Source organism: Rousettus aegyptiacus, unplaced genomic scaffold (genome assembly GCF_014176215.1).
Source record: "Rousettus aegyptiacus isolate mRouAeg1 unplaced genomic scaffold, mRouAeg1.p scaffold_m13_p_6, whole genome shotgun sequence".
Classification (NCBI taxonomy): Eukaryota; Metazoa; Chordata; class Mammalia; order Chiroptera; family Pteropodidae; genus Rousettus; species Rousettus aegyptiacus.
The window spans coordinates 38809856-38824730 of record NW_023416309.1 but is presented as its reverse complement, the minus strand read 5'-3'; the positions used below and the strand labels follow the sequence as shown (position 1 = coordinate 38824730).

At 53.5% G+C, this 14875-nt stretch overlaps 1 protein-coding gene across 1 annotated transcript; it reads right to left on the bottom strand.

The window, feature by feature from the left end:
* Nucleotides 1-5364: 5364 nt before the first annotated feature.
* NKX2-3 (NK2 homeobox 3) lies at nt 5365-8519 on the bottom strand. Its single transcript, XM_016124223.2, has 2 exons — nt 7971-8519; nt 5365-6474 (listed from the first exon to the last, which is right to left on the bottom strand). The coding sequence occupies exons 1-2, from the start codon at nt 8332-8334 to the stop codon at nt 5735-5737; spliced, it is 1104 nt and encodes a 367-aa protein (XP_015979709.1). The 5' UTR covers nt 8335-8519; the 3' UTR covers nt 5365-5734.
* Nucleotides 8520-14875: the final 6356 nt, after the last annotated feature.

The window sequence follows — 14875 nt, the reverse complement described above, 5'->3', positions numbered from 1 at the left end:
GTAATGTTCTGTCTCTTCATCTGGGAGTTGGTCTCACGGAGGTGTACAGTTTATGACGATTCAGCGAGCTATACACTTAGGTCTTTTCTGTATGTATTTCATACTTCACAAATTTTCCAAACACCCCTTTAGAAAACTCTGCTCTTACTAATGTTACCTATAGTCTAGATTGGGGGGGGAGGACGTCCTTTCAATAAAACAAATGTGGTTTTGAGATGACTGCCCCCTCCCTCCCGCAGATGCATCCCCTGGATTTCCTACAGAGGCCTTAGTACCCACGCAACTCTCCAGAGCGTCCGACCTCCGCGCTGCGCGCTGGGTCTGGCTCGAGCCCAGTTCGTGATCGTCAGGACGGCTTGCTCTTCATGTTTGGATTCCCACCGCGATTGCTGGCCAGACTCTCCCGGGGCTCGCCGGTGCGCTCCTTGCCCAGCCGGCTCTGACCGCAGCTGGCCTGTGGGAGGCGGCGCCCTGCCCCCATGTCACCAGCGCTGCGGTTCCCAGGATCCTTCCCCTTCTCGCGAAGTCAGGCTTCGGCCGAACCCTGAACCGCCTGGTCACAAAGAATCCGCCGTCCTTCCAGGGCTTGGCCCTTTGCTTTGGGAGAAGGCGCCCAGGAAGTCCCCTCTGGGGCCCTGAACCATGAAGTGAAGAGGGAGGAGGCTGTGATTGAGGCATTGAACCCAACCGCCTCTGGCACGTGTCTTTCTCCAGGGAAGCGCCCGCCCACCCCGCCTCACCCTTGAGATGCGCAGCCCCAGGGTACTCTGGCAGTGCGGGCGCACAGCCGAGCGCGCGACCCGGGATAGCCCTGCAGAGAGGGGCTGGGTTTCCCCTGCCGGCACTTTCCTCCCTGCAGTGATGAATTCTAGGGGACCCACTGCTCCGCCTCGAACCTCCCTTCACCTCCCCCTTTAGTCGAATTCTATAGACCCAGCCGAGGTCTAAAGCTCTGAGAGGCCGCCTGCCCCTGGCTTGCCAGCAATGGCTTCAACCAGCCTCTGTGGCGACGCACGTCTGTGGTGTTAGGGTTCTGAATGCTCCCGACAGCCCCGCTCCCCTCGCCACCCCAAGGCCTGCAAGTGCCTCAAGGGCAGAATAGAGTCCTGGGCTTCTTAGTATTCACAGTGCCTTGCACTGGCCTGGCCTGTAACATTAAAGCAATATACCTGATGCGTACCAAACACTAGCTAAGCTGCATTTTCATGGATCATCTGATTTAATTTTCAAAGCCAAGGTTGATTAGTACATGAGTGTTTACATATATAAACATTGGTTGAGTTGTAAGCTTAAAATTTGTGTGTTTTACTGCAGCTTATAAAAAAATATGAGAGGTGCTATAAACATACCCATTTTATAGAGGAATAAATTGAGGTTCAGAGTGCTTTTAACTTATTCAAAGTCTCTACCACTGATCATGGTGCTGCTGAGGTTAGAATGGAAGCAGCCTCACTCTTGAGTCCAGCCTCATAACCCTTCAAAATTACACTCTGGGGGGGTCCCTTCTAGAACCTATTCCACACCACCACCACCACCACCACCACCACCACCACCTTCACCAGTGGTGTGTAGCACTTATTCAGGGAAGTAAAAGAGGTCTGAGCTAGAAATAATCTCTGAAATCGTATATCTATCCTTTTCTCTGTCTGAGAGCTCAGAAACCAGAGCCCAAAGGGACAGCTCACTTCGCCTGTTCAAAGTCTCATGGGTCATTAGAATGTTTGCCTGGGTTTTAAAACACCTTCTGGCTCAAGACAATCCATTGAAGCCGCAATTTGGGCCTGGAAGGGCGTCTTTTCCCCTGCAGAGGGAGCTCAAGGAAGAGGTATCTGTGTTGGTCAAGGGTTTTCACCCTCCAGTAGCCAAGGCCCTGAAACCCTAACAAGGAGCAGTAGGTAAATCCTCCAGAGAAGAGATGGGAACTATTTATACCCAGAGACTGAAGGCTTTGGGGAAGAATAGAAAGCGGGGAGAAGCTGGCCCAGGTCGGCTTTAAGTATCTCAAGACACGCAAACTGCACGGAAGCCAATCCACAGAATGAGCTCTGTTTCCTCTATAAGGGTCACACGCCTCTTGTCTACAACTGGAGGCGATGCAGAGTGAAGGAAGATTAACGCAGGCTAGAAGGAAGCCAGGCAAGGTAGGTGGGGATCTGGCACTGGGAGCATTGAGAGGCCATGGCCTAGTAAGATACAGGCTAGGTGGGAGAAAAGGTTGCTTACTTTGGAAACACCCAGCCGAGGGAGGGTGTCCCGGGAGCCTTGGGTTCCTGGTGCGCAGGCGCTTAAATTCTGCCTTAGAAGTGAGCGTTCCCCAGGTGCTGGCAGCATCTTGATCACCTACCGTACTCCTCACCTGGTAAATGAAGGGGAAGTCGAATTGGGTCCCAGATGTAGGTCCAGGATTTATCCTATATATTCCAGCCTTCCACCCCACCTCGACAGAGTCTTAGCTCTCTTCCTTATCCCCAAGTCCTCCCCAATCCTGAAAATTTGTGTCCTAGTATCAAGGTCATTACCAAGTTCTCAGCCTCCTTTCCTAGGTTTTGAGCTGTAGGGCAAGGGGCAACAATTCCCTGGGGAAGCTGTGTCCTAGGCCACATCACGAGGTACCAAAGGTAGGAACTTCCTCGGGGTCAGGATGGGTTGCAGGTCTTCTACCCATTCCTCCAGCTGTCCTGGCTCTGCCTGGGTGAGCCAAGAGTCCAGCCCCGCATCTCCCTTGCAGTCAGCACCCAATGCCAGTAGCTCCACACCACTGGAACTATCCTCATGGCCCTGAAGGAACCTGGCCCTACCATCTCCTACTGTGTCATCTGTCCCAGGGGAAAAAGATGCCAACCTGTCACCCCCACCCCCCCTCCCCCCAAAAAACGACCTCACCGGGACCTCATATGGATAGAGAGAGACAAATAAATCATTTCAGGACACTTGTTATGATATTGGAAAGTACCTAAGACTCTGGTGGCACATTTGAGGGAGTGACTACCTCCACTTGGGTGGTTCAGGAAAGAAGCTTGGCCTTGAAAGAGAAGCAAGAGTTCACCAGAAAGTTGGAGGTGAAGAGCATTCCAGACGGAGGGGAGAGCGGATGCAGAAGCATGGAGGTTGCAACAGCGAAGTACTGTTTGGACTGGCTTCCTTTTGGTCATTCAGGCATCAGCTTAAATGTAATCTCAATATGGCTTTCTCGACCACCTACCCCAAAAGAACCCTCCCTCCAGTACTTGGTTCTATTTCCTTTTTAGAATTTATCTACTATTTTACATTTTTTTGTTTGTTGTCTACCTCCCTGGTTCTCACACTCCTGAAAATAAACCCTATAAGCCTACGGACACTGTTTTTTTCACAGTCTCTGGCATCCAGAACGTACATGAAAACCTATTTTAGTAGGTGCTCAGTAAATGCTGTTGAATGGATCAATGAATGAATGAGTCGTTAGAAGCTGCAGGCAGTGAGAAAGGTGTTAGGAAGCGAGAATTCCCTCCCCAGTCCTTAGCCTAAGCAACTCGTGGGAAGATAATAGCTCCAGAAAAGAGGGCTTCCAGGAAGCGTGCTTGGGGCTCCACGGTGGTGAACGTAGCGACGGCAGGCGGTGTCCCAGCTTCAGGGCAGCTTTTGAGAAAGGAGAGAACTGGCGGCGAGGAGCTGGGATGCAATAACTCCTGGTCGGCTCCGGGGTCTTTCCGCCTCCAGGGAGGCGAGGGGAGGGAGGGTCTTCGGGCCCCAGGCACCGCCTCTCTAGTCTCCCGCTAGGTCCTTTTGGATGCGTCCAAGCCTCATCCTGGGCGGTCAGCGGGTTTTAGAGGATTCCCTTTCCTGCCTCCCCTTCGTTCCTCCCCTTCTTTTTCTCTTCCTTCTCCCCGCAGTCTCTGCAGCTCCCCAGCTCGGCGGCCCGGCAGCAGCCTAGTAGCCCCCGCCCCCTCCTGTAAAAGCGAAATTGCTAAACTTGTAGCAATAATGACCCTGTATTCAGGCCTCCGACTCCCGCTGAAAGTCTCCGCGCCCCGGCCGGCCGGGCCTAATCAGCGCGCCCCTCCCTGCTGCCCGCCCAGCCCCCGTCCCCCCTAGCCGCCCCCTCCCCCAGCGCACAAAAGTGGGGAACAAAACCCCCGCGCATTTCTCCGTCCCTCTGTTGAGCAGACTGCTGCACAAAGCCCCCGCTCTGAGAAGCAATGGGGAGCTCGGGGGGGACGTCAATCCCGACGCGCTGGGGTTTTTGTTCGCTTAGGGGACTTCGCCTTCCTACCACACCTTTTGTTCGGGACTCCAATAAAAAGCCATTCTTTCCGCACCTTCCCGGCCCGGAGCCGCCTTTCAGCGAGGCCCGGCCCCACAATGGCGCGGCGCTCTGAGGCCTCCCCATTCACCCGCCTTGGCACGCTCACAATCGGCCGTGTGGCAGCACAGGCCTCGCACAGGCATTCTCCGCAAGTGACAAGGAGCCGCATAAAGCCGCGGCCGCCGGGGGAGAAGGGAGGGCGGCCGAGGGGGAGAGCTCCGCCGCGGCGGGGCGCGGAGCAGCGCCCCCGGGCGCGCTAGAAGCCCCGGCGGCGGCCGAAGAAGGAGCTGCCTTCGCACCGCCTACGGTTGGGCCTGGGGACAAGGTTTCCTTTCCCTGGCAACCCTCGAGGTGGGGCAGTCTAAGCCTTGAACTAACGCAGGCTCAGACACTAGCCCAAGCATCTGGGTAAAACCTGGGAGTGGGGGGTGGTGTTACAAAACCCGGGCCCTCAAAAGGCCCGGAATCTCCGACCTGTCCTCCTCACAAGAGTAAAAAGAAATTAATGAACAAAGCCGCGAAGAGACCAGACTTGCAGCTTGGGATCTGGCGCAGGGGAGACCAGGCGTGCGATCGCCCAGGGAAGACTGCTTTCCCTTACGCATCTTGTCTTTCTCTGCCCGCCCTATTCAGAGTCCTTTCCCACTCTGGGGGGTCTAAACAGAGTCTGTAGCCCGTCAACGATTTGGAAATATTGCACCTTGTTTATTGACTCCTGTAGTGTATGGCAGCGGGTGTGTACACGGCGTGTGAATATAGTTATATATATATTATATGTGCTGAATACAGAATACGAAACAGAAAGGAACCCGGTAACACCTCCCATGGACCGCCAGGTCCCGGATTTGTTCAGACCCCAACTTTTGATCTCGCTCAGCTGGTTTTTCTCGCAGAGTTCTATGCCCCCTGACAATCCGGAGATCCAGGCCGAGGTATCTGCTACGGAGGGCTTGCGGTTGGGAAATGAAAAATCGACTGGGGTATAGCGCTCCCGGCCCGCAAAGGGGACAGAGAGTCGGCAGGGCCTGGGGATTTCTCAAGCCACAACGCCCATTTTTCTCCTTCATGATTTTTTTTTTTTTCCCTTTGGGTTCTCCGCCAACGCTTCGCGGAGGCCGCAGGAAGGCCGAGGGAGACAAGCCTCCTCGCTCTCAGGGAACCAAGCGGCAGCCAGAGTCCCAGACTCTCGCACTCCCTTTGAGGCTAGGTCAGGGCCAAAGTCCTCCCCGGCACCCAGCGGCGTTTCTGCCTCAGAGACAGTTTCTGCGACCGGTCCTGGGCATCCTCCTTGTCCCTGGCCTCACAGGAGCTGCACTCCGGGGCTCTGGGGAGCGAGGCATGTATTTCTTCCTTTCTTTCTTTTTAACAAGGAGACTTGGCCCTTGGATCCGGCCTTTCCTGCATTTCAGTCCTGTGGCGCCAGGCTAAGGTGAGGCGCCTGACGCCGTGCCCCTACCAGGCCCGGATGCCCTGCAAGGTGCCCTGCGCGCACGCGGCCCCGCCTGCGGCACCCTGGTGCAAGGGCTGCGCGCCTCCACCGCCTCCGAAGCCGCCCAAGTTGCTCACGTTTACGAAGGGGCTGGCTCCGGCCGCACTGCAGGCGGGTTGCATGGCCGCGGCCGCTGCGGATGCTCCGCCGCCTCCGCCGCCGCCACCGCCAGCCGGGTACGTACAGCCGTAGCTGCCGCTGTAGGCCGCAGCAGCGGCGGCAGCAGCAGCGGCGGCGGCGGCGGCGGCAGCCGAGTTCCCATAGCCATAAGCCGGAAAGCTGTTATAGGAATAGGCGCCCGCGCTCACGCTGTAAGGCGCACCGTAGGCTTGCGCGCCGGTCGTGACGCAAGGCTTGCCATCCCGCACCAGCACAGGCACTGCTACGCGGCGCGGTGGCGGCGGGGGTGCGTGCGCACCCAGCTCTAGAGACTTGTCCTGCCGCTGTCTCTTGCACTTGTACCTGCGATTCTGGAACCAGATCTTTACTTGCGTGGACGTGAGCTTCAGGCTGCTAGCGAGGTGCTCGCGCTCGGGCGCCGAAAGGTACCGCTGCTGCTTGAACCTGCGTTCCAGCTCAAAGACCTGGGCTTGCGAGAAGAGCACCCGAGGCTTCCGGCGGCTGCGTGGCTTGGGCCTCTCGCTCTCCTCCACCGCCTTACAGTCTCCGGCCGCCTCCAGAGGTTTCTTTAACTGGCAGCTTTCTGCGGAAGAAGCAAAACAACAGCGTCCCTTAGATGTTCCTGGCCTCTCCAGGGCTCCGGGCCCCGGAGCCTTGTGGCCCCTTTTGGTGGCAGCGCAGAGCGTGCGATAGTAAATGCCTAGACTTTTTGGAAAATCTGTGGCTCCTGGCGCCTTGAACTCTGCAACAGCCCAAATACCCTCAGAACACCTGAGGCACGTTCCATAGGGAGGGGTGGTTAGTGAGCGTTTATTTCGAGTTAGAGCATCTGCGCGAGAAGAGATTATCCTGTATTAAATGTGCGGCTCAGCGAGCTAATGACTATTTTCAGGAGGAAAGTTTTCAACTACATAATAACTACAGTATCTGCAAACTCGTTTGCCTTTCACTCTGTCACAGATGGCTGAAAGTGTGAGGCATATTGGCATTTGGGGGCCGGTATGCAAGAGTTACGAAAATCTGATAGACAATCCCAGGGTGCAGTGCTTGCGTATTGCCCAGGGACTAATTTTTGCTCTTAAAAGACTACATGTCCACTGCTAAATATCTGTGTGACAATGTCTGTGCTACCTTAGAGAGAAAAATAAATTTGATTGATTTAGATAGTTTTACGTCGATTTTAGGCCCAGGGGCACTGTCAGAGTGTAGGCCTTGGCTTCTACCACATCAAACCGCCTCTTGGGGAAAGAGAGTCTTTGATTGCGTCTCCGCAGTAACAAATACTTCCTTGGAGGCTTTATTCAGTTGTCCGATTTTCCTACCCTAGCCACTTCCCATCCAATGTCAGCGGTCGGGATCTCGGACTAAGTTCGGCGCGGTTTCCTCTTGGCCCGCAGCCGCATAGCCTGGGACACAAAGCAAAACGTTACGAATTTTCAAAAAAGGCCAGCGCTTTAGGAGTGTGAGCCTCTGCGAAATGGGCTGTGTTCCCACTCACTCTTCAACCGTCCCCTCCCTCTCTGCCCGTGTGGTGGGTGCGAGGACGCTGAGCTTCGAGCAGAGAGGCGAGGAAACCATCCAGCCGGTCTCTACCAAAGTTCCTGCGCCCTGCGGATGCTGGGGACACAACCTACTTGGACTCTCCTTTCGGAGAAGAGGGGACCACTGTCCTGGCCTCAAAGAACTCGTCTCACGCTGGAGGGAAAGTGGAAAAGGTTCAGGCTCTGGCCCCTCTAGTACTTGGGAAGAGCAAAAATACTGTGAGTTGTCAGGACCCAGCAGCCGAGCCCGGGCTGCTTATCAGCATCAGGGCAGCAGTAACTACTTTCCTTTCCCTTGGAGGTTGCATCAACATCTCCCCTCTGGGAGGAGTAGTTGTCCGGTCTTGAGTCTCCCTCCGCCCCCGGCTCCCTTGCAGGCACCTGCGCTTTGCGGACCTGTAGTTGACCAGAGCGAGGCGTGACCCCAGCCAAAGGCTAAAGGGGTAGGCAGCCGTGCTGGCAAGGTTTGTGGGCTGTTTGCGGGCGCTCCGCCATTGCTCCAGATGTGCGGATGCGATTCCTTTCCCCCTCTACTCACTTTGGCTCCGGTCTCTCACGACTTCGGACTCCTCTTCATGTTCTTTAGGCCCACTGCATGAGTCTCGCAGGACCGTGTGGACATAGCTCTGAGAACAGAGCCCCGAATCCCCGTGGCCATCTGCTGCGGCTAGTGAGTTCAAGTAGGACAGTTTCTCTCCCTCTTCTTCCTCGTCCTCCTCCCCTCCGTCAGAAAATTGTGTTCCATCCGCAGCGGCCAGCATGCAGGGCGCCGAGTGGAAGTGGTGCTCTAGGTCCGCCTGCAAGTGCGCGCCGTGGAAATGCTGTTGCTGTTGCTGCTGCTCCAGGTTCAAAATGTCTTTGACTGAGAAAGGGGTGGAGGTGACCGGGCTTGGTAACATCATCAGGGCCACTTAATTTGTCCAGTCCAAATACTCAATAAATCGCAGCGGGGGCGGGGAGGCAGCCCGGCGGCTCCAGCTCTCCTGGACTCCGCCGCTGCTGCTGAGTGGGGGTTTTGACAGACGCGGTCCCACTCTAGTCTAAATCGCCTCCATTGGCCCGGACCTGGGAGTCTGGGTTTTGTTACAGCCACGGCAGGAACTGGGGCCTCGGCTGTGAAGCCTGTGTTCGGGGGTCGTGCGTCATGTCGGGGGCGGGGCTCTTCCCTCGGCCTCCCTCCCCATTGGTTCTAACTCATGTGGACCACGCCCCCATCCACTGTGTAGGGTGTAGCAGCGCTACCAGAAATAGACACGGACTAGTATAGAGTCGTGAGGTCCCAAGTCGCTGCTATTGAGGCAGCACTGCTTCGGGTGCCAAAACTACCGATTCCCTCCCCTCCTGGCTGCACCTTCCCGGCCATTGCCTGTTCTGCGAGATTTCCTGTCCGCTAACCAACTGCAGGGAAGGATGGCCTAGGAGCGAGATTTTTCTAGCTGCTGCGGGGCAGGAAAGCTTCCTGGTCTGTAAATACCAGACACTGAATCCCCAAGAAGATGGGATGTTTGACATATCTGTGGATGAGCAACGTGTCCGTTTCTTCCTTGATGACTGTTCAAGCTGTTCCTTCCACTTGGAACATCTTCCCTTCCTCCCGGGAAGCGCGCCCCTGATCGCCTAGCCGGAAGTCATCTCTCCCTAATCCAACTTGCAGCGCGTGTTAGTAAAGGACATTCGTGTCACTTACCACTTCCTACCTAGTACTTTAACTATATTGCCTACTTGCTCTCCGCAGGTAGGCTATGAGCCCCCTGCGTAGAGACTCGGTTACATTTGCCCTTGTAGCCCTTGCAGCGGCTCCACTAAGCAGGTATGGGAGAGACAGGACGATGGAACTACTGCAGAATTTTGTTGTCTGATAGCCCTTGGTTCAAATCGTGGCCTAGTCAGAGTGCGGCCTTGGGGATTTGTAAGCCTCAGCTTCTTTGTCTACAAAAAGGACGGATAAATGAGGCAGAACATTCCAGGAACTTAATGCCGGGCCCCGCACGTGGTAGGTGATCAATACATGTCAACGACTGTTATTCTGCATCAGAGATCAAGCAGTGTTTATTGACTGCACTGGCGATGACGTGGCTGGAGTGCCATACACACGGGGTGGCTTCATGCGATCTTGAGTGCAGGATCTATCCTTAGTAGGGAGGCAGTCTTTTCCGCCTATTGAAATAGGGCGCCCGTGTCTAGGCCTTGACCCTCAGAGACACCTTTCTAATTTTTCTAACCCACACACCTTCTGGCGCCCTCGTGCGGTCCTAGTTGATTTTGGGGCGAATGTATGGGGTCTGCTGAGATTCTGGAAACTCCACGCTGGTAGGGATCATCTTCCCCGAGCACAATAGGCTTTTGCCTACTAACACTCCTAGCCCAGTGAGGAGCTGCGGGCGCTGCTGTGAGGTTCATTGAAAGGCTGGTGCGCAGAGCTGGTCTTGGAAAAAAATAGACATCTATTCTGGCCCAAACTTGGTGTCTCTGATCTGGCCTTAACCGCCCCAAGCATTTTTTTGGCTGCAGAGACTGGTGGATCTGAGCGAGACCGGTCTCAGGTGGAAGGGGCGCGAGGAAGGTGCAGGAACTGTGGACGACGCCCCCAGGTGGTGGAAGACACCAATTGGGAGTGGGGGCGAGAGTGGAGACCTGCCACGCTGGGGCCAAGAGGAGTGGGTGCCCAACGCCAGGGAGAGAAGGAACAACTTGCTGGGGGCGGGGGGGGGGGAGGGTGTAGGCGGGGCTGTTCAGGAGCGAGCGGAAATGGTGCGGGGAGTCAGCCCTTGGGGCCGCCTGGGGAGCTAAGATGCCGCGCGGCCCACGGGCGCAGGGGAGTTCTTAGGTGGCGGCAGCGGCCCGCGGGCGTTGTAGGGACTCTCTGTGGGTAGGGCTCTGTGCAGGGACGACCATCCCTCAGTTACAGGGGCGCCGGGTGCCCTTCTGCTTTGAATTCTGAGACCGCCCAGGCGTGGCTGGCGTCTCCAAACCCAGCTGCGGTGCTGCAGAGAGAAGAATGCGCCTGATTTTGCCGCGGATCTCAAGCACTTGCGCGCAAAGATCGAGAAAGAGGTGGGGGTGAGTGCGCGGCACTGGCTGGCGGGGGGTCCTTGAGTGTGTGCATCGCGGTGGCAGGACAGCGTAAAAGAAGGAAGCTGCGCCCCAGCCTTGCTGCACCAACCCCCTTCCCCAGGGCTAGACTGTCGCGAGGAATGTTTTTGCTTTCCACTGATCCTCAATTTTTTCACCTCTCTGAGTGCTTTTCTTATGTGATTTCAAGAGTCAGAAAAAAAGAAAAATACAAAAGCTATCGAAACTATTTCTCCCCGGTTTCCACCCGAAGAATGCATTTTTCCTTGCTACCTTCTCTTCTCCACAGCGCTTTGCTCCTGGGCCTTCTCTAAACCTATCTCCAAGAACCCCCATCTTGCGGGGCGGGGGTGGGGGGTGCGACGCTGAAGAACGCCCCACACCCACTGCTGCCCCCGGGAATCCACCGGGTTGCCTTCTCCCTGGGCATGCAGAAGGCTGTCTCCTACCCACCCGCAAGCCCACGATGTCCGCTCTCCTGCAAACCCGCTGTTAGCACTATCCCGCCAGGTACCCTTGAAGCCAGACCTGAGTGGTTCTCTTCTGCGGCTGCTGACCAGGTTGCTGCTCAGCAGGCCGCCCAGGGACGCAGTTCAAACCTGCTGGGCTGGAGGTCCGTGAGGATCCAAAGAATAGGGACCCCAGGCGCAGAGGCCTAGCAGGCAGTTTCTGTGCCCTGTCCCCATTTTCTCTTATACCCAGCTCTGCGCATGGCTGATCTATCCTGCAGGAGACTTCCACCCGATACCTAGAGCTGATTTTTGCTTTACGCTCTGAGCAGGAGCTAGGGTCCCCTTCGACTACCCTGCCTTAGTTGTTCGGGCTCCTTTTGGTGGGTCTGGTTCCTCCATAGCGGAGCTTCCCAGCAGGGATCTCCACCAGGCCAGTCCCCCGTGAGCAGCAAGCTTTTCCGGTGCCCACAGCCGGCAACCCGGGCCACAAGTGTGCGCTGCCACCAGCTGTGTGCGCGCTGCCCCGGAGGACAGCGCCTGAGCGGTAGTTACACTACACCGCGGTGGGTTCTCCGGAGTCACTTATCAGAATGCAGAATCTGGTTCCAAAGCGTATCCAGTTACGATCTCGTTCTGGGGCAATTGCCTTCTCTTGTCTGAAAAGAGGATCTTTAAAATCCTGGAGCTGTGCTCAACTAATAATAGGTTTTCGTTTCAGACAGTTTAGCTAATTACTGTCAGATAAAGTAAATATCATTACATCCAGGGAAGCGTTTGATTTTATTTTAATCGAGTGTATCTGCTTATACATTTATGCAAGTACCCCTCCTCTTATATATGATTAAAGATCCTAGTAAAATGATGGGGATTCTGAGAGAGAAGTGCTATATAGATGTATAACGATAAAATTATGCCTTTTTTTTGGAGAAAAGTCGTGCTAATCGTTACAGTAAATATATTTTCAAATAAAAATGTGCTCATCCTTTGGAAACTGTAAAGTGTTTCCACAAATTATTATTCTCTATACAAAATTGCTTCATCAATATACATATAAATATAGGTAGATAATCGATCATTTTAGTTATATATGCCACTGCTTATGTTGTTACCATCCAACTATTCAAACAACCACTTAATCGTGTAACCAAAGCCACGATATTTTTGAAAGTTATGGTAGCTTTCTAATCTAAATGTAGCACCAAAGTCTGAAATTATTTTCTATGAAAATAGGAAAACTTTTTGTGATGAACTCAGATAGGCAGAACAACATTTCAGGAGAATTTTTTCACAGAATTTTTTCATTTTTTGTTGCTCTCCTAGAAATTTCATTTTCAACAGCATCTCAGCAAAAAAATAAAAATAAAAACGAAAGAAAAAAGTTTCCTCCCTTAGCAGCAGTACTAAATAGATTTTTGTGATTTTTTTGTTGTTAGTGGTGTGTATGTGTGCATGTGTTTTGGTTTGGTGTTTTAGCAAGCCATTGCTCCAAAACTTTTGAGCAATCTAGAGGAGATCATTTTTTTTTGTGAGAAGGGTGAATACATTTTCTGCTTTTCAAGAAATATCAACTAAAGAGGTCAGTCCCAGAAAGCACTGAACTGATCCAATTACTTAAGAAGAAAATTTTCATTTTGGTAATTTTGTAAGAGATTTTTTAATGGCACTTTGAGCATTTTAGCTTATTTTGCATGTGTTCGTATAAATTTTCTAAATAAGGCACCACTTCCCTTCCCTGGGAGAAAAACAGTTTAGTTTCAGTAATCCATGTAGTTTTTTGAAAATTACAGGCCCTTGGTGAGGAAGTAAGTTTCGATTTCTCAAGGAGAGGACCTTTCACATGTATGTGTATCTGCCCCACACCAAAAAATTTAAGATAACAATGTAAGCACAGCTTTTGTCACCAAAACCAGTTCTATTCTGCCAATAAAACACACAAATCAGATAGACTAACTTGGTCGAATGAAAATTAATTCAATATTTTTCCAAACAAAAATGCCTAAATAAAGGATGCCTAAACATAGACATTTACTTGTACTGTTTGCATGTGTTCTTTGGGAGTGCAGTAAAGTTTTAACTCAGGGATTAAATTGGAATTCTGGATACATTCCTTACCTTTTTGTGTGTGTGAGTTTAACTTTCTGTAGTGAAATTTCAATGTCTATAGACTTTTAAAAATATAGTCTGACTTTAGAACTGTGGCTGCTGTCTCCGGTGAATTAATTCACTTGAACCAGAGTTTGCGCTTGCTTTGTGTGGATCTCTGCCTCAGTGGTGGGGGAATGGGGAATTGTGGTTATCACGTTCCAAGATAGCAGAGATACTTCGTAACTCTTCTTCTCAAACCTTTCTGCTATGGGACTTTGGTCTTGGAACAAGAAATCTTTTCTCAAATCTCCTTGGGGGTTACATAGGAGGGATTAACTTCAAACCATTCAAGAACGAAAACGACCTTTCTCACTTGGAAAGAAATATTTGCCGCAGTCTTGTCGCTTAAGTAACGCCTTATTTCGCCCTCCTTGCATCTAGCTTGGAGGTCCAGGTCTTCAGTAGGCACTGAAAGAGAGATTCCCAAGGTGCAGAGGGACCACTGTTCCATCTCTGGGAGATTGGATCAACTTGCCCTTGATTCTCTGAAGCTCTGGGGGCATCCAACAGTTACCACTTCGCGGGAGACCGTCCCACATTGCCTGACCCTGCGGTGATGTTTTCTTTTTTGAGAGAGCGGCTGGGCGGGGTGGTGGATTAGAAGGCAGGAAGGGATGCCATGGATTTCCAACCTTGCTCCACACAGGCTAGGGACCCAACCTGTAGAGGATTTAGGCACCAGGTGGTCGTGGAGCAGCGCCAGGTTGCACAGCCACAGGAACAGGAGGCGTGAGGCGTCAGAGGAGCCAGGTCCAGGCCCGCGATTCCGGACCTAGACCTTAACCGCGCAGGCTCCACAGCCTGCAGAGACGCCCCTGCGCTAGGTAGAAGATCAAGAGTGCGGGCCTTCGAGGCTGCGGGGACTGTAAGGTTGCCAGGCCTTACTCCGCCCTGCCAGCCTCCAGCGCGGGTCACCAAGCCCGTGCACTTTGCGCTGATCGGGATCGGGAGTGCGGGGCTTTCTCCCTGGCGTGTCCTCCGGTTGCTAGCCAAGAGCCTCAAGCGAGACTTAGCAAGGCAGCCCTGGCGAGACTCCCGCTAGGCTTTTGTCCTTGAACCTGTGTGTAGTTTCTTAGCTTGACCTCTCTGAACTCCCGCCAACAGAAGAGAAAGACCTTACCTCTGGCGGTTTGTGGTACCCAGAGACACGGCAGAGCCTCAGAATCCGGGACCCCAAAACTTCCGTGGCTGTCGTCCTCTTCTGCCTCGAAGCCAGTCTCTTTCCCCTTTCGGCCCCTTCCTCTTGCGCCAGCTCTCACTCCCCCACCCCATCCCGTCCTCGCAACCCACTCCTTCCCTTCACTACTCTTACCCCACCTCCCTCCTTTCCTCCTCCTCTCTCCTGCCTCCTTTCTCACTGGGTCTCCACTCCTCCCCATCCGTTTCTCTATTCCTTATTTTTTCCCTCTCTCCTCCCTTGCCCCATCTTATTTCATTCCTTTTCCTCCTCCTTTCTCACTCCTCCACTCCATGCTTTTTCGTGCTTTTTGTCTCTGGACCTGCAGGTGTTTGATATGGAGGGAATTACCACCTTGCATCAGAGGGCTGTACAGGGTGGGGTAACACTAGTCGAGTCTGGCTCTACTCCTGAGCCCAAGATCCCTCTCCCCCATTCTGCAACACTCCCCTCCCCGTCCCCCCCCCCTCCGTCTTACTTTCTTAGGAGCTGCTCATAAAAATGCCCAAGCACTCTTAGACATGTGATAGGGTTTCTCCTCTGCACCCTGCTCCAGCCTGTATGACCTAGCCCCCCAACCTCCAGCAGCCTTAGCTG